Source organism: Eptatretus burgeri, chromosome 5 (genome assembly GCF_056783735.1).
Source record: "Eptatretus burgeri isolate ZD-2024b chromosome 5, Ebu_testis_v1, whole genome shotgun sequence".
Classification (NCBI taxonomy): Eukaryota; Metazoa; Chordata; class Myxini; order Myxiniformes; family Myxinidae; genus Eptatretus; species Eptatretus burgeri.
This window is the reverse complement of record NC_140965.1, coordinates 11,470,035-11,496,264: the sequence shown is the minus strand read 5'-3', so window position 1 is coordinate 11,496,264 and position 26,230 is coordinate 11,470,035. Positions and strand designations below refer to the sequence as shown.

The 26,230-nt window shown below is 42.0% G+C and overlaps 1 protein-coding gene across 1 annotated transcript in view; it reads right to left on the bottom strand.

The window, feature by feature from the left end:
* LOC147025846 (switch-associated protein 70-like) overlaps positions 1 to 26,230 on the bottom strand; it is a 91,975-nt gene that overhangs the window by 29,129 nt on the left and 36,616 nt on the right. The window contains exons 5-6 of the mRNA XM_085880722.1: positions 10,573 to 10,719; positions 8,898 to 9,006 (exon numbers count right to left, since the gene is read on the bottom strand). Of these exons, the coding sequence (XP_085736848.1) occupies positions 8,898 to 9,006; positions 10,573 to 10,719 (256 nt within the window). The remainder of the gene's footprint in view (positions 1 to 8,897; positions 9,007 to 10,572; positions 10,720 to 26,230) is intronic.

Sequence of the window (26,230 nt, the reverse complement as noted above, 5' to 3'; positions counted from 1 at the left end):
GTAGGACGAAGGAGAAGAGGTAGAGGTAGGGATAGTTGTTGACAGTGTGTGAGAGATTGCAGAAGAGCTAGGGGAGAGGGTGGATGGGGAGGAGGAAAAAGGGCTAGGTAGTGAAGGGATGAGTCGTAGTGGGGAGTAAGAAGAGAGGGGGCAAAGGGAAGTTGGAGATTGGAGGAGTTGGAGGAATGAGATGGAAGCAAGAGCGTGGGGAAAGGAGGCAGCTTTGCGGATGTGAGGGGGCAGCTTTGAGGATGGGGAGTGGGGGGGGAATTTGAAGGGGATGGGCGAGGAGGAGAATTGAGGGAGAAAGGTTAGGGGAGAGCTTTTGAGGGAAAAAGGTGTTGGGGGGGGGAGCTTTTGAGAAAGGTGAGTGGAAGCTTGGAAGGGGAAGAGAAAGGTTTGCTTTGAAGAGGGAGGAGGTGGCTGATTTGAGAGGAAGGGGATGAGAGGGGAGACAATGAGAGCCGGCATGGCTATGGGGGAGGAGGGAGAAGGGTGAGCCTGGTTAGTGGTATTGTAAAGATGGGAGCAAATGGGGGGGGGAACAAGATTTTAGGGGGTGGGAAGAGGGGGAGGCAGCTTTGAGAAGGGGGAGTGAGGGGGAGATTTGGGAAAGAAGGGGGAGAGGGGAGAAGAGGGAGAAGGGTGAAGGGGGAGAATTGAGGGAGAAAGGTGTGGTGGGAGCTTTTGAGAAAGGTGAGGAGGAAGCTTGGGGGTGGGGTTAAGCTTGGGGGGAGGAGTGAATTTTGCTTTGAAGAGGGAGGAGGTGGCTTAATTGAGAGGGAGGGGTGAGAGGGAAGCTTTAAGAGGGAGGGGAGATGATGAGAGCAGGCACGATCATGGGGGAGAAGAGAGCAGGGAGGGCTTGGTAGGAGGGAAGAATGAGGCTGGGTAGTGGTATGGTAAAGGTGGGAGCAGGAACAATATTTGAGGGGGTGGGAAAAGGGGGAGGTATGATGAGAGGAAAGAGAGAGCATGTTTGAGATGTTGGAGTGTATTGAATGAGAGTGCGAGACATTTGTAAGGTTGGAACAGTGCCAACAAATGTTTGAAAACCATACAGTTTGGGATACCAGTGGGGGAACTGTTGGTAAAGCAGAGGGCAATTCAGAGATGCGAAGAGGAGGTAGGATGGGGGGCAAGGTGGGAGGAGTAAGGAGGAAGATTTAAGGTGGTGGGATCAATTTGCACTGAAATTGTGGGAAAAAAAGAACGATTAATAATGGAAGACAAACATGATTGGAAAATGGGATTAAAAAAAAAAAAACTTGTCAGTCAGAGATTTGTTTAAATACGTTTGAAGATAGATGGAGAAGGAGAAGATAGATGGAGAAGGAGAAGATAGATGGAGAAGGAGAAGATAGATGGAGAAGGAGAAGATAGATGGAGAAGGAGAAGATAGATGGAGAAGGAGAAGATAGATGGAGAAGGAGAAGATAGATGGAGAAGGAGAAGATAGATGGAGAAGGAGAAGATAGATGGAGAAGGAGAAGATAGATGGAGAAGGAGAAGATAGATGGAGAAGGAGAAGATAGATGGAGAAGGAGAAGATAGATGGAGAAGGAGAAGATAGATGGAGAAGGAGAAGATAGATGGAGAAGGAGAAGATAGATGGAGAAGGAGAAGATAGATGGAGAAGGAGAAGATAGATGGAGAAGGAGAAGATAGATGGAGAAGGAGAAGATAGATGGAGAAGGAGAAGATAGATGGAGAAGGAGAAGATAGATGGAGAAGGAGAAGATAGATGGAGAAGGAGAAGATAGATGGAGAAGGAGAAGATAGATGGAGAAGGAGAAGATAGATGGAGAAGGAGAAGATAGATGGAGAAGGAGAAGATAGATGGAGAAGGAGAAGATAGATGGAGAAGGAGAAGATAGATGGAGAAGGAGAAGATAGATGGAGAAGGAGAAGATAGATGGAGAAGGAGAAGATAGATGGAGAAGGAGAAGATAGATGGAGAAGGAGAAGATAGATGGAGAAGGAGAAGATAGATGGAGAAGGAGAAGATAGATGGAGAAGGAGAAGATAGATGGAGAAGGAGAAGATAGATGGAGAAGGAGAAGATAGATGGAGAAGGAGAAGATAGATGGAGAAGGAGAAGATAGATGGAGAAGGAGAAGATAGATGGAGAAGGAGAAGATAGATGGAGAAGGAGAAGATAGATGGAGAAGGAGAAGATAGATGGAGAAGGAGAAGATAGATGGAGAAGGAGAAGATAGATGGAGAAGGAGAAGATAGATGGAGAAGGAGAAGATAGATGGAGAAGGAGAAGATAGATGGAGAAGGAGAAGATAGATGGAGAAGGAGAAGATAGATGGAGAAGGAGAAGATAGATGGAGAAGGAGAAGATAGATGGAGAAGGAGAAGATAGATGGAGAAGGAGAAGATAGATGGAGAAGGAGAAGATAGATGGAGAAGGAGAAGATAGATGGAGAAGGAGAAGATAGATGGAGAAGGAGAAGATAGATGGAGAAGGAGAAGATAGATGGAGAAGGAGAAGATAGATGGAGAAGGAGAAGATAGATGGAGAAGGAGAAGATAGATGGAGAAGGAGAAGATAGATGGAGAAGGAGAAGATAGATGGAGAAGGAGAAGATAGATGGAGAAGATAGATGGAGAAGATAGATGGAGAAGATAGATGGAGAAGATAGATGGAGAAGATAGATGGAGAAGATAGATGGAGAAGATAGATGGAGAAGATAGATGGAGAAGATAGATGGAGAAGATAGATGGAGAAGATAGATGGAGAAGATAGATGGAGAAGATAGATGGAGAAGATAGATGGAGAAGATAGATGGAGAAGATAGATGGAGAAGATAGATGGAGAAGATAGATGGAGAAGATAGATGGAGAAGATAGATGGAGAAGATAGATGGAGAAGATAGATGGAGAAGATAGATGGAGAAGATAGATGGAGAAGATAGATGGAGAAGATAGATGGAGAAGATAGATGGAGAAGATAGATGGAGAAGATAGATGGAGAAGATAGATGGAGAAGATAGATGGAGAAGATAGATGGAGAAGATAGATGGAGAAGATAGATGGAGAAGATAGATGGAGAAGATAGATGGAGAAGATAGATGGAGAAGATAGATGGAGAAGATAGATGGAGAAGATAGATGGAGAAGATAGATGGAGAAGATAGATGGAGAAGATAGATGGAGAAGATAGATGGAGAAGATAGATGGAGAAGATAGATGGAGAAGATAGATGGAGAAGATAGATGGAGAAGATAGATGGAGAAGATAGATGGAGAAGATAGATGGAGAAGATAGATGGAGAAGATAGATGGAGAAGATAGATGGAGAAGATAGATGGAGAAGATAGATGGAGAAGATAGATGGAGAAGATAGATGGAGAAGATAGATGGAGAAGATAGATGGAGAAGATAGATGGAGAAGATAGATGGAGAAGATAGATGGAGAAGATAGATGGAGAAGATAGATGGAGAAGATAGATGGAGAAGATAGATGGAGAAGATAGATGGAGAAGATAGATGGAGAAGATAGATGGAGAAGATAGATGGAGAAGATAGATGGAGAAGATAGATGGAGAAGATAGATGGAGAAGATAGATGGAGAAGATAGATGGAGAAGATAGATGGAGAAGATAGATGGAGAAGATAGATGGAGAAGATAGATGGAGAAGATAGATGGAGAAGATAGATGGAGAAGATAGATGGAGAAGATAGATGGAGAAGATAGATGGAGAAGATAGATGGAGAAGATAGATGGAGAAGATAGATGGAGAAGATAGATGGAGAAGATAGATGGAGAAGATAGATGGAGAAGATAGATGGAGAAGATAGATGGAGAAGATAGATGGAGAAGATAGATGGAGAAGATAGATGGAGAAGATAGATGGAGAAGATAGATGGAGAAGATAGATGGAGAAGATAGATGGAGAAGATAGATGGAGAAGATAGATGGAGAAGATAGATGGAGAAGATAGATGGAGAAGATAGATGGAGAAGATAGATGGAGAAGATAGATGGAGAAGATAGATGGAGAAGATAGATGGAGAAGATAGATGGAGAAGATAGATGGAGAAGATAGATGGAGAAGATAGATGGAGAAGATAGATGGAGAAGATAGATGGAGAAGATAGATGGAGAAGATAGAAGAAGAAGAAGAAGAAGAAGAAGAAGAAGAAAGAAGAAGGAAGAAGATGGAAGAAGATGGAAGAAGATGGAAGAAGATGGAAGAAGATAGAAGAAGATAGAAGAAGATAGAAGAAGATAGAAGAAGATAGAAGAAGATAGAAGAAGATAGAAGAAGAAGAAGAAGAAGAAGAAGATAGATTGAGAAGAAGAAAAAGAAGAAGATAGATAGATTGTAAAGAAGATAGATAGATGGAGAAGAAGAAGAAGAGGAAGAAGCAGAAGAAGCAGAAGAAGAAGACAGATGGAGAAGAAGAAGAAGAAATAGATGGAGAAGAAGAAGAAATAGATGGAGAAGAAGAAGATAGATTGAGAAGAAGAAGAAGAAGAAGAAGAAGAAGAAGAAGATTGAGGAAGATGGAAGAAGAAGAAGAAGAAGAAGATTGAAGAAGATGGAAGAAGAAGATGGAACAAGAAGGAAGAAGATGGAAGAAGAAGATGGAAGAAGAACAAGATGGAAGAAGAGGAAAGAAGAAGAAGAGAAAGTTGAAACATTATAAGAGAACGGGTTTTTTTTCTTCTTCTTTTGTTTTTGAAGATTAGGGAAGGGGGGGGCAGAGTAAAGCAAGAGTTTCAAGAAAAGAAATCATGAAGGTGAGTGGTGAATACCTTCATGATTAAAGTTGGATTGTTGATATGGAAAGGCAAGGAGAAGGAAGAGGAAGAGTCCGTCGAGGAAGTGACATGGTTATGGGAGGGAAAGGTGAGAAGGGAAATAAATTTTTTAATTATTATTTTAACCCTAACAGCATGAAACAGAGGGTATAGTTGGGAGGAAATTGAAGGAGTGGTGGAAGGATAGTGGAGAAAATAAAAACTGTAAGTGATAAGGAGAAATTACAACAAACAAGATCGTGCACAGAGACAGGAAGAAGGGTCGGCCTCAGGAAACCCAATAAGAAAAGATCGACGAATACTCACCAATTAGCATAAGTTTTAACACAAAACCAAACTTTAGAAACACACAGTAAACACGGAGATAACACAACGGTAAACAAAACGACAAAATGACCTGGAAAACTTATCTTTGAGAAATTTGGCAGAGACCCTGAAAAGAACCACCAGTCAACCAAGAACCGGAACTGGAAGTCCATTACATCCCTTATGTGTACAGTTCAAATAGCATACACGTGTCATTTCCTATTTAAATCTCACACCATAAGCCAATGGAGATTTCACTTCAACTTGCATCATACTCAAACCCCAATGCGACAACATTCCATCCACCATCAAGACTCTAATATTATCACCACCACACCATTGAAGCATCATCCAAGCTTACCTACATTCGCCATTGACACTTCCACCACAACCAACAGCCACACCAAATCACCACGCTAGAACTCACTACGACACCAACGCCATCATCGCCTCAACTATGGTCACCTTCGACGACCACCATTTGACGTGCGGTGCACATTCGTGCAAGGAGAGCGTGACTGAACACCCCAGTCCCATGTTAATCGCAGAGCTCAGCTGTCTTGGACAGCCCAGACCCTAATGGGCTATTTTCACAGCTCTCCCTCGTGTGGGTGGGGCCAGCGCCATGGTAATCATCCATACGTCAATGGGGGCACTGGGAAACGCCTATTGTTCAACTTGATCCACCCCTAAACTTCTCCCTCACGAGGGTAATATAAAAGGGGGGAGGAGGAAAATAGTTTTTCTCCTCCTTCTTCCTCCTTCTCCTCAGTGACTGGGTTTGTGCGGGTCCGTCGACCTCACCTGGTAATTTAGAGGTCGCAAACACCTCATACTATCTCTTATCTCTCCACTATCTAACTTTCCTCGGGAGTGTTTCTGACGGTGCCTGTTGTGTTAGCCTTGATAAATTTGTGTAAGTATTAAGAGTGGTTGAGCTCTGCCCTGTGTCTTTTGTGTACAACTGTATTTCTTTTGCCACACCTCACCAATCCTTGCTTGCCCTGCTGTATGGATCTTTCGTATTAATCCCATTGCTTATTGCACGTAACTTTCCTCACCCTTGCTGAACAACAAACTACTTGTATTATAAATGTACCCAGATTGTAGCATCTTTTCCTCCATTGATCCAGCATAGTCTGCACGTAGAGTTAGCTGGGAAGTTCTACCCCACGTGATTTGCACTGTTGGCCAGTGTACATGCACTGTATCGCTAGGCAGTAATCCAAATGTGCGCTGAGGGCACGAAACCCCCTTGGTGTGGTCGTCTAAAGGTAAGGTAACCACACGAACCAATAAGCGTTCATGGTTGATTAGCAGCCCACCGGGGCCACGGACTTATCCGCCACTGGTGGGCTCAAGACCAGGTGTTCAGGAGGAACTAGAGTGCTTCCCATCGTGGTGAACCTCGAACCCTGGGCCGCAACAATATTGTTGCGAATTCGCGCCCGCCGGCGTGCGATCGGCCGCTCGACTCGAATGGCGGCCGCCTCGCCCACCGGACGGACAATTCTGTCGTGACCCTCTCGGAACAACGCGGGAGCTAGTCACGGGTGGGGGTTTAACCTCACCACGACCCTGCCAATTGCCCACCCGAGCAGGATAGGGTTGCTCGCCAAATTCGATCTACCTAAGTACCTGCGCGGATGGTCGACCGGGCGATCGTACCTCGCCGCAGGCTGACTCTGGATACGAACCGCTTAAGTGGTCCATTCCGTGCTATCGGGATAACCGAGCGGTGTTATTGTTGGCCTCGACGGTTCCGATTAATTACCGGGCGTTTTAAGACCACTACGAACCCTTTTACGTGAAGCAGGATGGAGGGTCAATAAAGAAAAGACGAAGCGAAACGGGAAAACAATTCACACAATGCACATTTATTACGCGGCACACGGAAAGCACACATATACAGCCAAACAGTTAGAATGCACCTATATCAGGAAAACAAAAGAAACAACGACGCAGAGTTACAACCGAATATGCGTACACACGGCAACACTTACACAGTTCTACTTTACAAGACACGGCACAACAAGATCCATACAAAAACCCCGAAAAGAAATGGTGACTTCCCTTTGGGCCGTCGAGTCCCTCTCCTACGTCCGTCGACGTGGTCGCGCCTGGCCGCGACCGTGCCCTGGCGTGGTAGGCGAGTCCTCTCCGGCGTGCCTCGCACCGGCACGTGTTGGCCGCTCGATGCCACGGACGGAGTTTCCGGCGCTATCCCAGCGCGGATAGAAGGGGGGGGGGGAAACGTTGTTGCTCGAGGTCGTGGTGTGGGGAATGGCAGACGCTCCATCCCGCCAGCGGGGTCTCAGGACCGCCCCACAGAAAACCAGGCCAGCGGCCGCCACGAAGAGAAGTCAGACGGGAAAAATAGGCGGGAAAAATCCAGGCGCCATCGTTGTGCCTTCTTATTTCCCTCCTTGCGTTCTCGACGGTTTCCAACGCGGAAACCGTCGTAGTGTGGACCGTGGAGGATGGCGTTCGTCAGCGGGGGTAGTGGCAAAGGTGGTGGTGGTTGTTGTGAGGGTGGCGGTTGAGACGTGGTTGGTTCAAAATAAAGATAGAACAGAAAAACAGCGATCTTAAAGCGTCGCAGCCCGAATGAATCACATAAATTTCCTCTAAACAACGGGTTTGGGGCTAACTACACGTGTACTTAGAGTTATCTCACCAACGGGCCCTGAATGGTGGTTTGCGAATTTCCACAGCCGTAACAATATATCTGTCCACTTGTATTTGGCTGTTTTGGAGTCACCCTCGGCAGCCTATCTTCTCCCTCATTGTGCTGGTTGCCTCCCTTGATGTCCTACCTGTCTATCTATCCTTTACCTGTGTTTCTGTTGGTGTCCCTTGTGAAAAATGTCCCTCTCTGCCCCATTGTTGGCTCCATACTCTGTCAGGAAGCTCTTGCAGGACCATTGACTATTTTATAATAAAATTAAAAATTCATGGCACAATAAGAAAAGAAAAAAAACAAAGAATCAACTGTGGCCAATAAATAACAGCCTGAAGAACTTGAGGGGGAGCACTCGGGAGAGTGCAAAACCTCCGCCGCCAATACTGCTGGGTCACTCAAGTGAACCTGATATCCTATTCATTCAATTTGACGTCAACAGTGCTCACAGAGTTATAGTTTGTCACTTTCCCTTTTACATACTCAATTCATTCGTCATAACTAGATTCCTTGAGACAGAAATTGATTTTACGTGGATATATCCACCTGAAGTTCCAAAATCAGCCGCAATAATTTTGGCATGTTTTTTTGTTGGAAATCACTTATAACATGTAGAAATGCAAAAACAAACAAAAAAAAAATCGAAATTTTGTTGAAAAAAGTTGCAAAAAATTTTTTTTCTCTAACAATTTTTTGTTTGGGGGGGGGGTTGGAAATCACTTAAAACATGTAGAAATGCAAAAAAAAAAAATTCAAATATTTTTTCAAAATGGCCGTCATAGCGGCCATATTGGACTTTGGACCAAGTCCAAAATGTAATGGCATGATCCTTGGACCATACCTAATCCCCCCACCAAGTTTCGTCGAAATCCGTTGAGGAGTTTTTCCGTAATACTGTTCACAAACAAACAAACAAACAAACAGAAAGGGGTGAAAACAGTAACCTCCGATCTTTGATGGCAGAGGTTAGAGATCAATAAATGGTGAGAAAAACACCAGTCAATATTCGGCCAAAGCATGTAAAGATTCACTTCAAAAAGCACCATTGTCCTAAAGGCCCTCCACAACAAGTACAAGCATTGGATGCATGTGGCCACAAAAAAAACAAACAAAAAACAAGGCATAAATGACACTCACTTGATATCCACGCTTGTCGTTGTCGAGGATCAGGGGCACTGATCTCAAAGGATTTTCCAAAACAGCTAATCAGGAAGAGAAACCGTCGACCATCCTTGTCTGGAATTGGCTGGAAATAATAAGAATATAAAATTTTAAAAAAAAAAAGTTAAAGCTTTCATTACAGAAATGTCCATTTCAGATCAATGCAACGGTGTCAAAACTCTCTCTCAATGTTCCTTAAGCAAACAAGACTAAAAAAGAAAACATGAGAATTTCAACGTTCAAAGTTTGCTCAAATTGTAACAAATTGGTGCTTCTGTTCAAGTAACAAATTGGTGCTTCTGTTCAAGATGCAATTCCCCTGCTCGCCTTCACGACCCATTCTTCTCCCCCCTCCTCACGACCCACTCTCCCCCTCTTCCACTCTACCCCCCCCCCTCTACACCCCCTTCACAACCTGATCCTCAGCCAATTTGAGATAAAACTTTTGTCTGCTTTTACATCCAAATGGTTTGGTCCAATACATTCAATTTTCCCAAATTTCACAATTTAACTTGACTAAGTCATGGCTGGAGATTGAGGTTCCATAGCAAATCCTTTTCTGATCACCTCCAGCATGATAGCAAACAAGAATTTTTTGCAACATGTTGCCAAAGGATGAATAAGAAATGTATGTCAGCAGCACATTTTATAGCACAACTCCTAAAGAATCAAGAACCTTTTACAGTTGTCAATAATGTTGTTCTACTTTTGTTGAAGTTCCGGTATTACGGCTTGGTAAATGAAAAATTAAAAACAAGATAATCTGGTTTCATAAACAAAGGAACCCTAAAACCTCACCCAACAATTTTTTATGGCCTTTTGCAAACACCAGAATATATATATATATATATATATATATATATATATATATATATATATATATATATATATATATATATATATATATATATATATATATATATATATATTTTAAAGTGGTTTCAAAATGTTCGTTGAGCAGCAAGCATCGATGAAAAATTTACTCGCAGGGCAGAAGATGTCTCCTCCTCTAAAATCACATCATCAAATAATTTTCTCCTTCAGCCAAACCCTTGCTTTGTGTGAGAAACGCAGCACCAAAGCCACTGTAAAGCAATTGCCCATAAACACCAATCTGATTGCACTGATCAGGTAAGAAGGAAAAGCAAAAATAATTAAATAAATAACCAACATAAACGAAATAACAAACAAAGACGAGGAAGAGAAAGAAAATTAATAAAGGTGAAGAGGTTGAAGAGAAACCAGGGACAGAAAAAGTGCATAAACATGGGAAGGAAACAGGAGGTGCAGGTAGGTAAGTAGGTGTAAGGAGAGGAGGGAGGGGTAGGGTGTAAGGGGGAGTTATGGTGCTCGGGTGTTCAGGGGAGTCGGGGGCTATGGGGAGATGGGGGTGTGGAGGGTTCATATGGCGGTTGGTGGGAGTTATATGGGGTTCTAGGGGTCAGTAGAAGAGTCATGGGGGGTGGTTAGAGGAGTTATAGGTGTATGGGGGCTTGTAGGGGGGGGAGGAAGATTTTAGGTTTTAGGGGTGGTTAATGGGATTATAGGGGAGTTAGGGGATGCATAGGCGTATAGGGTATGGAGGTGGGGGAGGAGGGAGGCGAGCAAACCAATGAAGAATTGGAGGAAGAAGTGGTCAATGTGTCGTTACCATGACATTGCAGACTTTATCCAACACGATCTCGCCCTTCTTTTCCTTCAGGTCCTCATGCACATAATACGAGATGATGTTGGATTTGAGAAGGAAATAACGCTCCATCCAGTTTTTCCTCTTGTGACCCTTTTTCCACAAGTAGCCCTGGAATGCAGCACGGCTGAGATTTTTCAAATGCTTGTTACAAAAACCAATCACACTAAGCAGCATTTGAAGAGTTTAAACAGTTTCAGCAAGTTTCACTGCAGGTATATGCATCAATTCAACGATTCGGGAAGGCAAGCAGGGTTGAGCAAAGCAATTTTGTAATGACAATGACTCTCGAGCTTATTGAGAAGACAGTAACACATGGAATTGGAAAGAAAGATTTATCACCGAGCAAGCCTCGAAGCTGTCGAGCCTTGGTTCCACTCTCAACCCAGCTATAAACTGCCATCTGGTCTTTCAGAAGCAGGGCGATTCATCAGTGGGAGTGCCGTCCCTCAAATTGAAGTTAAAATGGGCATCCCGTCTACCAGCATTAGTTGGTAGACGCTAAAGATCCCACTGTGTCCTTCATGAAAAGTGGGTGAGCTATCGCTGGCACCCTGAACAAGTTCCATATATCTGCACCCTCAGTTGAGTATCCTGCGTCGTCGTGGAAACCCGTCTGGGAATGTAACCCCCCTCGGCTTAGCCAATTGCATTGCCTCGGCAGCCTTATGCACCTAACGGCATCGCAAGGAGAATAATCAGACAAACACAAACGAAACATTTACCACCCATATTCCTGATGAAGTATTTAGGTAAAATTAGCAGAGTTTCCAAAGCATAACCACATGTACATGAGGAAAATGTAAATGCCATATAGCTTCAAAAATACTTTCTTACTGAAGTTAAAGTGTCTTCCATTGAAAGATTGGTGTCATAGTGGTATGATACACCAGGTGACATACAGTGCCTTCAGAAAAGTATTCACACCCTTTGACTTTTACATGTTTTGTTACGTTGCAGCCTAAATTTAAAATGGATTAAATTTCAATTTTTGTCACTGATCGACACAAAATACCCCAAAATGACAAAGTGAAAACATGTTTTACTAGAGGTGGAGCATTCGGAAGAGTGCAAAACCTGTGCCGCCAATACTGCCAGGTCACTCAAGTGAACCTGATATCCTATTCATTCAATTTGACGTCAACAGTGCTCACAGAGTTATAGTTTGCAACTTTCCCTTTTACATACTCAGTTCATTCGTCATAACGAGACTCCTTGAGACAGATTGATTTTACGTGGGTATATCCACCTGAAATTCCAAAATCAGCCGCAATTATAATTTTGGCATGTTTTTTGTTGGAAATGACTTAAAACATGTAGAAATGCAAAAAAAAAAAAATTAAAATATTGTTTTCAAAATGGCCGTCGTAGCGGCCATATTGGATTTTGGACCAAGTTCAAAATCTAATGGCATGATCCTTGGACCATACCTAATCCCCCCACCAAGTTTCGTCGAAATCCGTCGAGAGAGTTTTTCCGTAATACTGTTCACAAACAAACAAACAAACAAGCAGTCATAGACTGGTACTTACGAAATCGTCAACTTGACCTCTGACCTTGTCTAATAAAAGCTGTCTCTTGAGAAGGTAGCGACGCAAACCAGAAGTTTCTACGATGATTCTGTACCAAACCATCAAAAATCGTATCGTCGACCGAAGCAAAAATCTCCATTTCTCCACGCAATTATACCTTAACCTGGCTCAACGACGCGTCTGCTCGAGCGCACTGCACCACGTGACGACCCGTGACGCGTCGAGTGAAATATTTTTATACAATCTTAAAACGTCTCCAAAACATCCGATTTTTACCAGAATTTCGACAACCGAGTTTTAAGCGTCCTAAGCGATCGCAAAAACCGAAGACAAAATTAAAATCGAAGTTAAAACGAATTCCTAACGTCGAGCGAAGCAAAAATCTCCATTTCTCCACACATTTATTTAATATTATTTTATCAAACTCACAAAACCATAATATTCGGCCATCCACCAGCAATCTTTACATTATCCGACGGCTTAGCGAGTCAGGCAGGCGACGATAACCTTTATTGGGATAAAAAAAATGATTTTAAACACCATCTTTATCGAAAACACCGTCAGTGCGCACACGGAAAACCTTAACGTGGGTCAACGACGCGTCTGCTCGAGCGCACTGCATCACGTGACGACCCGTGACGCGTCGAGTGAAATATTTTTTATACAATCTTAAAACGTCTCCAAAACATCCGATTTTTACCAGAATTTCAACAATCGAGTTTTAAGCGCCCTAAGCGATCGCAAAAACCGAAAACAAAACTAAAATCGAAGTTAAAACGAATTCGTAACATCGAGCGAAGCAAAAATCTCCATTCCTCCACGCATTTATTTAATATTATTTTATCAAAGTCACAAAACCGTAATATTCGGACATCCACCAACAATCTTTACATAATCCGACGGCTTTGCGAGTCAGGCATGCGACGATAACCTTTATTGGGATTAAAAAATGATTTTAAACACCATCCTTATCGAAAACACCGTCAGCACGCACACGCAAAACCTTAACGTGGGTCAACGACGTGTCTGCTCGAGCGCACTGCATCAGGGGACGACCCGTGATGCGTCGAGTGAAATATTTTTATACAATCTTAAAACGTCTCCAAAACATATGATTTTTTACCAGAATTTCGACAACCGAGTTTTAAGCGTCCTAAGCGATCGCAAAAACCGAAGACAAAATTAAAATCGAAGTTAAAATGAACGCGTAACGTCGAGCGAAGCAAAAATACTCCATTTCTCCACATGAATTTACGGAATTATGTTTGACCTCACTGTAACCTTGACCTTTGACCGATTTTGACCAAAATCTAATCAGCGCAAGCCATCACCCTCCTGAATCATGTGGTGTAATTTGTCATTGGTAGCTTCTTCCGTTCTCGCGTTATCATGCCTAGAAACAAACAAACAAGCAGTCATAGACTGGTACTTACGATATCGTCAACTTGACCTCTGACCTTGTCTAATAAAAGCTGTCTCTCGAGAAGGTAGCGACGCAAACCAGAAGTTTCTGCGATGATTCTGTACCAAACCATCAAAAATCGAATGTTTTGGATGTTTGACCTCACTGTGACCTTGACCTTTGACCAATTTTAACCAAAATCTAATCAGCACAAGCCATCACCCTCCTGAATCACGTGGTGCAATTTGACATTGGTGGCTTCTTCCGTTCTCGAGTTATCGTGCCGACAAACAAACAAACAAACAAACAAGCAGTCATAGACTGGTACTTACGAAATCGTCAACTTGACCTCTGACCTTGTCTAATAACAGCTGTCTCTGGAGAAGGTAGTGAGGCAAACCAGAAGTTTCTACGATGATTCTGTATCAAACCATCAAAAATCGAATGTTTGACCTCATTGTGACCTTGACCTTTGAACGATTTTGACCAAAATCTAATCAGCACTAGCCATCAGCCTCCTGAATCACGTGGTGTAATTTGACATTGGTAGCTTCTTCCATTCTCGAGTTATCGTGCCTACAAACAAACAAACAAACAAACATAAACGGAAGTCATCAATATACTTACGAAATCTTTATATTTCGTAAGTAACAAGCAGTCATAGACTGGTACTTGCGAAATCGTCAACTTGACCTCTGACCTTGTCAAATAAAAGCAGTCTCTCGAGAAGGTAGCAACGCAAACCAGAAGTTTCTACGATGATTCTGTACCAAACCATCAAAAATCGAATGTTTTGGATGTTTGACCTCACTGTGACCTTGACCTTTGACCGATTTTGACCAAAATCTAATCAGCACTCGCCACCACCCTCCTGAATCACCTGGTGTAATTTGACATTGGTTGCTTCTTCCGTTCTCGAGTTATCGTGCCTACAAACAAACAAGCAGTAATAGACTGGTACTTACGAAATCGTCAACTTGACCTCTGACTTTGTCTAATAAAAGCTCTCTCTGGAGAAGGTAGCGACGCAAACCAGAAGTTTCTACGATGATTCTGTACCAAACCATCAAAAATCGTAACGTCGACCGAAGCAAAAATCTCCATGTAACTCAACGACGCGTCTGCTCGAGCGCACTGCATCATGGGACGACCCGTGATGCGTCGAGTGAAATATTTTTATACAATCTTAAAACGTCTCCAAAACATCCGATTTTTATCAGAATTTCGACAACCGAGTTTTAAGCGTCCCAAGCGATCGCAAAAACCGAAGACAAAATTAAAATCGAAGTTAAAACGAACTCGTAACGTTGAGCGAAGCAAAAATACTCCATTTCTCCACATGAATTTACGGAATTATGTTTGACCTCACTGTGACCTTGACCTTTGACCTATTTTGACCAAAATCTAATCAGCGCAAGCCATCACCCTCCTGAATCATGTGGTGTAATTTGTCATTGGTAGCTTCTTCCGTTCTCGCGTTATCGTGCCTAGAAACAAACAAACAAGCAGTCATAGACTGGTACTTACGATATCGTCAACTTGACCTCTGACCTTGTCTAATAAAAGCTGTCTCTGGAGAAGGTAGCGACGCAAACCAGAAGTTTCTACGATGATTCTGTACCAAACCATCAAAAATCGAATGTTTTGGATGTTTGACCTCACTGTGACCTTGACCTTTGACCAATTTTGACCAAAATCTAATCAGCACAAGCCATCACCCTCCTGAATCACGTGGTGCAATTTGACATTGGTAGCTTCTTCCGTTCTCGAGTTATCGTGCCGACAAACAAACAAACAAAGAAGCAGTCATAGACTGGTACTTACGAAATAGTCAACTTGACCTCTGACCTTGTCTAATAACAGCTGTCTCTGGAGAAGGTAGTGAGGCAAACCAGAAGTTTCTACGATGATTCTGTATCAAACCATCAAAAATCGAATGTTTGACCTCATTGTGACCTTGACCTTTGAACGATTTTGACCAAATTCTAATCAGCACTAGCCATCAGCCTCCTGAATCACGTGGTGTAATTTGACATTGGTAGCTTCTTCCGTTCGAGTTAACTGTACCAAACCATCAAAAATCGAATATTTGACCTCACCATGACCTTGACCTTTGACCGATTTTGACCAAAATCTAATCAGCACTAGCCATCACCCTCCTGAATCACGTGGTGTAATTTGACATTGGTAGCTTCTTCCGTTCTCGAGTTATCGTGCCTACAAACAAACAAACAAACAAACATAAACGGAAGTCATCAATATACTTACGAAATCTTTAGATTTCGTAAGTAACAAGCAGTCATAGACTGGTACTTACGAAATCGTCAACTTGACCTCTGACCTTGTCGAATAAAAGCCGTCTCTCGAGAAGGTCGCGACGCAAACCAGAAGTTTCTACGATGATTCTGTTTTAAACCATCAAAAATCGAATGTTTGACCTCACTGTGACCTTGACCTTTGACCGATTTTGACCAAAATCTAATCAGTACGAGCCAACATCCTCCTGAATCACGTGGGGTAATTTGACATTGGTAGCTTCTTCCGTTCTCGAGTTATCTGTACCAAACCATCAAAAATCGAGTATTTGACCTCATTGTGACCTTGACCTTTGACCGATTTTGACCAAAATCTAATCAGCACTTGCCATCAACCTCCTGAATCACGTGGTGTAATTTGACATTGGTAGTTTCTTCCGTTCTCGAGTTATCGTGCCTACAAACAAACAAACAAACAAACAGAAACGGAAGTCATCAATATACTTACGAAATCTTTAGATTTCGTAAGTAACAAACAGAAAGGGGTGAAAACAGTAACCTCCATCCATCTTCGATGGTGGAGGTTAAAAAAAAATTTTCAAATAAATTAAAAATGAAAAACTGAAATGCCCAACATCAACAAGTGTTCAACCCTGTGGGTCAATAGGTTGGAGAAGCACCTTTGGCAGTGATTACAGCTTCGAGTCTTCTTGGGTATGTCTGTATCAGCTTTGTACATCTGGATTGGGGGATTTTCTCCCATTCTTCCTTGTAGATTTGTTCAAGTTCTGTCAAGTTGGATGGGGAGTGTCGATGAACAGCAATCTTCAAGCCTTTCCCAGATTCTCAATGGCATTCAAGTCTTTGCTTTTGCTGGGACACTAAAGGACTTTCACGTTCTTGTTCTGAAGCCATTCCAGTGTGGCTTTGGCTGTATGCTTGGGGTCATTGTCCTGTTATAATGTAAATCTTCTCCACAGTCTAAGGTCTTTTTTGCACTCTGAAGCAGGTTCTCCTCAAGGATTTGCCTGTATTTGGCTCCTTTCAATGTTCCTCAATCCTTACAAGTCTCCCAGTCCTTGCCACTGAAAAGCATCCCCATAGCATGATGCTGCCACCAACATGCTTCACAGTAGGGATGGTGTTATATGGGGGATGAACTGTGCTTGGTTTACGTCAGATGTAGCGCTTTGCATTCAGGCCAAAGAGTTCTATTTTTGTCTCATCAAACCACAGAATCTTTTGCCTCATGCACCGTCTTTCAGGTGCGTTTTTGTAAACTCCTGGCATGCTGCCACAACAAGCCTTTTTCTCAGGAGTGGCTTCCTTCTGGCCACTCTCTCATAAAACTTAGATGTGTGAAGTGCTGCAGAGACAAGTCTGAAGACGACAATGGTTCACGAGCAGTATTTGACGATTTGTTGATTATTTGACGATTGTTTCAGATTGCAGTATTTGACGATTGTTTCAGAAGTCAAGGATGAGACAATGTGATAATTTTTGACCAAGTTATAAAAATGATCAACATGATGTGGTACGAGTGACAGGTTATTAGCTGTAAAATGTCGAAAACCTGGTTTCATTCAACAACTTTCAAAATTTGACCTTTGCATAACCTTTAAAGGTCACAAAACAATGTTGTGGACATTAAAATAAGGAAACAGGATACGTGCTATAGCTTATTGGAGTTAGTTCGTTGAAGAAGGTCGAAAACCCGGTTCGATTCCCACAACTTTGAAAATTTGACCTTTGTGGCCTTTAAAGGTCAAAGGTCAAGGATTATGACCTTTGGTGCAAAACTTCCTCTGGAACATTCCAGGAACAATATAACGTCATATAAGCTATAGGGCATTTCGCACTCCTCGGATTATCCATACTTTGATGAAATCGGCGTAAAAACAAACTTGAAGGGGGCGCCACGGGCAAGGTGTTCGAGATAGAGCAAAATGGTTTCAAGACTTGAGGTGGGGAATGACCTCAAGATTATGCATAAAAAAAATATTGTCATCCTAGCTCTCAAAGTTTGGGCGGTCGTCTGATTTTTATGTCAAAATTCGCAATTTTCTAAGGTTTTGACCTTGTGACCTTGACCTTGGGACGAAAATGAAAAATCGCACAATGACAAGTTTCAGATACTTCATTTTGCTATTCAAATACCGAAGAACCCATTTCATTCAGTCAATTCCCGAGGAGAAGATAGATTTTTAATCCGACTACCCCCTAAAAATGGCTGTTTTGGGCGTGGCTCCGCCCACAATGGGCATCGCAAGCCCTCATCCAGAAAAACACAACTCGACATTGATATCGAACAAATAACCAAGTTTCTTCAAGATCGGATCAAAGTCCACGGAGTTATGCTCTGGACAGACAGACACACAGACAGACAAGCCAGTAGGCGGACATGGGTAGTCGACTACCCAATAGAACCTGACGCGATGGGCCCGTTCGATGGGGAATGACCTGAGGATTAAGCACAAGAAAATTCATGATTCCAGCTTCAAGGGTTAATGCTGCAGATTGTTTTTTTCGTTAAAATACCCCCACATTTAGAGGTTTTTTGGCTGTTGCTCGGCAACGGAGGGGTCCATAGCAACGGTTCTTTCTCACACATAACTAGGACATACCATGAACCTACCATACCAGTTTCATGTATATCTGACTCATAGTCTCTGAGATATAATGAACTTCGTTTTTTTATTGTTTTCAACCAGGGTTCATTCAAAGTCTATCTTCTCCGACAGTTTTCATAGGATCCGCCTGGAAATTTTTGACAATATGGCTGAATGTACTGCCCACAGTCGCTCGTGGCCCGATTTTTGATTTTCGAAAAAATTGATTTTTTATGATTTTTCAAAAATTTCAGTCCCGTTGCTAGGCAACGGTGGTGTCCATAGCAACGGTTTTCATTTGCACACGACTAGGTCATGGTATGAACCTACCAACCAAGTTTCATCGAAATCGCCATTGTATTAACGGAGCACTGGACCGAACAGAGGGACAGACAGACAGACAGACAAACAAACATATCGACGGAAAAAGTGATAAGGGTAGAAAAAATTTAAAATTGTTTTTTTTTTTTTTTCGACAACATAGATTACCCAACAGACAGACAAACATATCGATGGAAATACTGATAATAAGGGTAGATGAAAATTTTTTATTTTTTTTTTTCGACTGGATCGACGACTCACTCAGACAGACAGACAGACAGACAGACAGACAGACACACAGACACACAGACAGACACACAGACATAACGTATATAGTGGTCACTCTGGCTGGCGCTTGTGAACCAATTGTTGTCCTGCCGGCAAGTTCTCTCATCTCAGCCAAGGAACTTTGTATTTCTGATAGAACGGTGATTGGGTTTTTGGTCACCTCCCTGACCAAGGTCCGTCCTAATAGTGTAGTGGTCGAGACCGAGGAAAATGAGTCGACCCCTTCCAGTGGTATAACAAGCTGAAACCGGTCTCATTTGAACCGTATTGATGCCTAGTTTTCGAAAACTGAGGTTGTAGTTGTTGAAATTCTGCACAACCTGGTGAACTAACCCCTTGAGTGCGAGAACAAAAGAAAAAAAAATGGCCATTTTCAATAATTCATTATTTACTTCAATAAGCATAAAATACATGTAGAATGGTTGAATATTTCAGGGTATTTCTTTGTATTGGACATGTTTTAAGATATTACAGGGGGTTTTTATGCTCCTACGTTGGTTAAGGACCCACAAAATACCCCCAATTTTGGCAAAAACTTGTACGTTTTCTCTTATTAAATGCCCAATATATGTTTTAAAGTGCCAAATTTGATTATTTTCATCATGCAGAGTGTCTCATTAAAGAATATGTCAGTTAAACTATTAAAGAATGTTCACAACCAGGTAAATTAACCCTTTCTCTGACATGTGCGCAGTTCGAGTGAAAATTCTCATTTTTCTAAAATCGGCATCTTTTATGCAAAAATGAACTGTTATCATGGAAAACTATGGAAAATATTAGGGTTACTATTAGAAATTGATATTATGCAAGGTATTTCATGGACTTTTATGCTGCCAAGGGGTAAAAGACCCTCCGGAATACCACTCTCTCCCTCTATCGAGTGCAGCCTATGGCTGCTGGTTGCATCATTGGTTGGGACGTGGCTATGCCGCTGATGCAGTGTCCCCCTTACCAGTACACTGGTGCTCATTTTGCCGACCTCAGAAGGATGACAGGTTGAGTCAACCTCCTGGTGTATTTTAATTCAGCGGCCAACGGGGCTTCAACTCAGGACCCTAGGATCCCAAGCCGCCACCCTAACCCGGAAGCCAACACCAGGCTTGGAATACCACAAATTTGGCATTTTTAAACAATTTCGGGCCAAACTCATTACATTGTAATTTTCGATGGTATTTCATACGTTTTGAGATATTCTGTGCAGTTTGTCATGAGCAGGGCATTAAAAGGAACCCAAAATACCCCCACATATAGCATGTGTACTGTAAATAAATACAATTAATAATGATAATGACAGTTGGAATTTTCTCCCATTATGATATTATTAGTTAAACCAAGACACCATAGGTGGCATTGCTGCTGCTGATCTTTTGTTTTTGGCATCATGACACCTGTGCCTCTGTCATGCATGGCTCAAACATGTCAAATCTTCTTATCAACTTCAAGACACTGACCTCAAGAAGAGGATCATCACTCATTGTATTAGTCAAATTAGGCCTATTGAACAGGTAGGATCTTAAAAAGAAAACCAAAGATGTTCTCATAGTACAAGATCAGAGGATTAATGAAACCATGTGCTGTATGTGATGGTGTAGGCCCTATGTGTATGTGTAAACAATGTGTTGTACATGGTATTAGCATGGCCATGGAATACCACATATATGAAAAGTGAAAGTGCTCTGCATGCTCAGTGGCTATAAATCCTTAGTGTTGGCTCCCTTCAGTTAGTGCATGTTGTGTGAGGATAGCGGGCATCTTTAATTGAGTACTGATTAGGCTCCACACCCGGTATACTGACCCTTATTCATAGGCCTAGCCCTGGAACAAACTATAAATCAAGAAGCGAAGAGTCGAGGAGGCATCATCAGCTATCGGCTTCACCCTTCGTAAAGGGGCACTTCTGCGCTGGCTGATGACACGACATGTCACTGGGGAATACTCGGAGTCTTTCAAAGACCTTTGTCAATCTGGTTCAAAAGCAAACCTTCATGAGGAGCTTGGAAATGCACGCATGAACAAGGACAAAAACGATCTGAAGAATATGAAAAAAATACATTGTCAGCCAGTGTCAAAATCCGTTTAATCTAGATGAGGTACCAGAATCGCTTCTAAACACCACCACCGGTCAAATAGCATCTCAAGAAGTTGAGAATTCTCTGAAGTGTATTCCAGAAAAAGGAAAAGCAGCCTATGAGGACTTCGTCAAGAAAGAATTGGGACCGAACATTGTAAGGGTTTCTGGGACCCCTTGAAGAAAGAAACTGTGTTGACATTTTCAGATATGAAGAAGGCACTCACCAATGACAAGGACCAGAAGCTGATCATTGATACTGAGGTGTTGTTCAGGTGGCTATTGGCTGTCTCACAGAGTCGTAATGTCGATTTGAGGAAGGTACTTTGTTACGAACTGGCCACCGTGCCACCAGCTCTCTTCCATGAAGATGGGGAGATGAGGAAAACTGCAAAAGCTGACCTTACCAAAAAGCTTGAGGAAAATTGTGCGGACGTTCTAGCAGAGCTGCCACAAATCTCAGCAATACCTGAACCCACATAATCCGCATACATAATTGATGGGATGGCTACGATTCAGAGTTTGGATGAAAATCACTTCACAACATTCCAAGATTTAGCTACAATAGTTCAGAAACGACTATTACGACTTTTCAGGAATCCTTCATTGGATATCAGTAGCATTACAGTAATCTTTGATTGCTATGACGTCGAGACAATCAAATCATCCGAAAGGCAGCAGAGGGGTGCCATCAACATGGCACTAACATACCAGATTCAAGGAGGCAGACAGGTTCCAAACTACCGCCAGATTCTGAAAAGTGGAGGCAACAACACCAGCCTAGCAAACTTCATCTCTCAACATATATTGGACAATTATGAACAATTACCAAACTAGTAATCAATTATTCTGGCCAGTGGTTTCAGTGATGGCAAGCTGGTGAAAGAAGTGCAACCACTCGGAGTCTCATCCATTGACTCTCTTCAGAGTACACAGGAGAAAGCGGATACTAGGACAATCCTCCATGCCGTCAGTCTCTCACGTGACCATTCAAGGGTCATTGTTTGCCGTGATGACACGGATGTCCTGGTGCTGTTGATCTACTATTCTAGTGGAAAACAGCTGGCTGACAAGGTATACATGTACGCTGGGCATTCTGGAAAGGAGAGATACATTCCAGTCCATGAGATAGTTACTCAGTTAGGACCGACTGTTTGTGAGTGTCTCCCTGCCATACACGCTATCACTGGGTGTGACACCACATGTTCTTTCAACAGAATTGGGAAGCGAACAGCTTATTCTACACTGATCAAGAATGCAGAAGCATTGTCAGATATGAAAGTATTTCATGAGGCTGATATAGACACATGTGTTTCACTGTCAGGGAAATTTGTGCTTCTGATGTATGGCAAAAGAGGCAAAGACTTGGATTCATTGAATGATCTAAGTTTCCATTTGGCCACGACCACAGACAAGCCAGCATCTATGCTTCCCTCAACCGAGGATGCATTCAAGCAGAACATCCTACGGGCCAAGTATCAAACCAAGATTTGGTGTGACAGCCATGTTGCTAACCCACCGTTGATATCACCAGTTGGTCATGGCTGGTCCGCTTGTGAAGGTGGTGGAATTACCCAGTATATATATATATATATATATATATATATATATATATATATATATATATATATATATATATATATATATATATATATATATATATACTCAAGATTCCGCTCCAGCTGAGGTTCGAGACTTAACACACCTCTACTGCACTGACAAAAACTGTGAAAACGGGAGGATGTGCCCTTGTGTCCTTGCAGGACAAGAGTGTATTGACATATACTGCACTGACTGCAACAATCACAGTAATGTTGTACAACAGGAAAATGAAAATGCAACAGAGACAGACACTGTTTTCGATATTTAGATGCATGGCCAGCTGATTTCAGATGTGATCAGTCTTGAAAGATTCATGAGTGGGTTTCACTGTACAACAATATAAACATATTGAATAGATTTTCTCAAAAGGTGTGAATCTTTTTATCCGGGTTCAACTGCAATTTCATTCATGAGACAATCTGACCGGTTCATCAAATCAGGCTCGGGAGTCCTGTAATAACATGTAATGACAATATCATGCGAAAAAAAAGAGGCAATTGTGGCATAAAATTAGTTTTTAAAAAAATGCCTATTTGGAGGTATTCCAGAGGGTCTTTTACCCCTTGGCAGCATAAAAGTCCATGAAATACCTTGTATAATATCAATTTCTAATAATAACCCTGATATTTCCATAGTTTTCCATGATAACAGTTCATTTTTGCAAAAAAGATGCCGATTTTAGAAAAATGAGAATTTTCACTCGAACCGTGCACATGTCAGAGAAGGGGATAATTTACCTGGTTGTGAACATTCTATCATAGTTTAACTGACATATTCTTTAATGAGACACCCTGCCTGATGAAAATAATCAAATTTGGCACTTTTAAAACATATATTGGGCATTTAATAAGAGAAAACGTACAAGTTTTTGCTAAAATTACACAAAAAATGCCAAAATTGAGGGTATTTTGTGGGTCCTAAACCCCCTTAGGAGCCCAAAACCCTCTGAAATATCTTAAAACATGTCCAATACATAGAAATACCCTGAAATATTCAACCATTCTACATGTATTTTATGCTTATTGAAGTAAATAAAGAATTATTGAAAATGGCAATTTTCTCTTATGTTCCCACACTCAAGGGGTTAATTCACCATGTTGTGCAGAACTTCAACAACTACAACCACAGTTTTCAAAAACTAGACATCCAAACGGTTCAAATGAGACCAGTTTCAGCTTGTTATACCTCCGGTAAAGGTATCTCCTAAATTAGAGTCCTTTTTCAGCCCCGGCCACTACACTCTAACGAGTTGCTCAGTTTGGTCAGTCAGCCAGCTCCAGGAAGAGTCTGGGTAATTCCATATTCTTTCCATTTACTAATGATGGAGCTCACTGTGCTGTTTGACAGACTTGGCATGATGGAAGATGCCAAATCTGCAGCTGGTTTTTGAGGCCAGCCTGGAGACATGCTCTGCTTCGGAGAGGTCATGGCTGATGGTGAGTCCAAGATATATGAGACTAAACTTTGATCGAGTTCCATCATCAGCCACAAGGTGGTTTCATTGGACAATATTTCCAGAGAGATATGTTGTTGAACGAATTTGGCAAAGGAGACTTGCCTGGATGAAAGGACAGGTTCCAACTGTTACAAGAAATATTTTTTACAACAATTACACTACCGGTCAAAAGTTTTAGAACACCCCCATTTTTCCAGTTTTTACTGAAATTTAAGCAGTTTAATGTTTCAATGTACTCTGAAATTAAAGCATAGAACAAATAAACAATTGCAGATAAAAAAGAAATCATGGAATCGTTTTGTTGAACAAAATTTAACATAAATTTTTGACTCATCAAAGTAGCCACCTTTTACAGATATAACAGCTGAACATACTCGTGGCATTCTTTCTACAATGAAAATCAAATATTGTTCGGAAAGTTCTTCCCAACACTGTTGCAGAAGTTCCCACAAATGTGTTGCACTTGTAGGTTTCTTTGCTTTCACCCTTCTGTCCAGTTCATCCCAAACCAGCTCGATGGGGTTTAAGTCTGGAGACTGAGCTGGCCATTCCATGATTTGAAGCCTACCGCCTTGTTCTTTTCTTCGAAGGTAGTTCTGACATAGTCTGGAGGTATGTTTTGGGTCTTTACCTTGCTGTAGGATGAACCCCTGACCAACTAGGCGTAGACCAGAGGGCATTGCATGGCGCTGCAAAATGCTGTGGTAGCCCTTTTGGTTCACGGTGCCAGTCACTCTGTGCAAATCGCCAAATCTGGATCCAGCAAAAGAGCTCCAGATCATCACACTTCTTCCTCCATGTTTGACAATTGGTGTCACACAATGAGGAACCATCCTTTCGCCGACGAAAAAAAAACAAAAACCCTGCGTGATGAACCAAAGATTTCAAATTTTGATTCATCGGTCCATAAGACCTTCTTCAAGTTTTCAGTAGTCCACTGGCGGTGCTCCATGGCCCAGGCAAGCCTCTTTTTCTTGTTTTGCCATATTAGCAATGGCTTTCTCACTGCCACTCAACCTGTCAAACCTGCAGCTCGAAGTCTTCTCTTCACAGTTGAAACTGAGACTTCCTTACTTCGACCAGTGTTGAGCTGTGCTTGAAGCTGCTGTCCTGTGAGCCGCCTATCACGCAAGCTGTTGACTCTCAGAAACTTGTCTTCTGATTGTGTTGTGGCTTTGGGTCTGCCAGACCTCTTCCTGTCAGAGTTTCCTCCAGTTTCCAAGTGCCTTTTGATGGTGTAGGAAACTGGACTCACTGACACCTTGGCTTCTTTGCAATTTCTCGAAAGGAAAGACCAACACTTTTAAGGGTTATAATGGTCTGTCTGTCTTCCTTTGTTAATTGTCTTTTTCTCACCATTATGACAGCAATATACTACTTCCTGCAGTGCAATATTGTCCAAATAATGCTTCAGAGGGTGTCGCAACACAGTCTGTTCCAACACTGCTTTAGTTACAAACCCTCTGTTTGTATAAATCAACAAAAGTTGGGACACCTGTAGGAATTGTTTGCATCAACTTTCAAGGATTAATTTACTTTCATTGCTGCAGAATATCTGCAGTTGCTAACCCATTACTTGTTCCCTGAAAAGGGCCTATTTTAACAACTCTGAAATTTACATTATTTTTCAGTTTTTGGTAACCTAAACTTTTTTTTTTTTAACCTCTGGCAGTTTAGCGCTTTGCTTTGTACCATTTCAGGTTATTCACTGGACTTGCACTGGTCAAAAGTTTTAGAACACCCCATTTTCCTGTTGTTACTGAAATGTAAGCAGTTCATCAAAGTGTATGTTCCAACCAAATGAGAAAACACAAAATATGTCAACAAACACAGTCACAGTGCTGCTTAGGTGTACGATTTGATAATTACGAGCCCCATGTGGCAGCCCATGTTGTGCAACGTTTAATATGACATATATGCAAGAGTTGAAAATAGTCATAAACGTTACCCGAAGCAGCATAAACAATTATCCTTGGGCAAAGTTACACGACATTGCAATTTACAACAGTTCACGAAATAAACACCTCAGGTTATAAATGGAGTCTCTTTCAAATTGGTCCAATATCAAATCCCAACGCACAGGAAATAT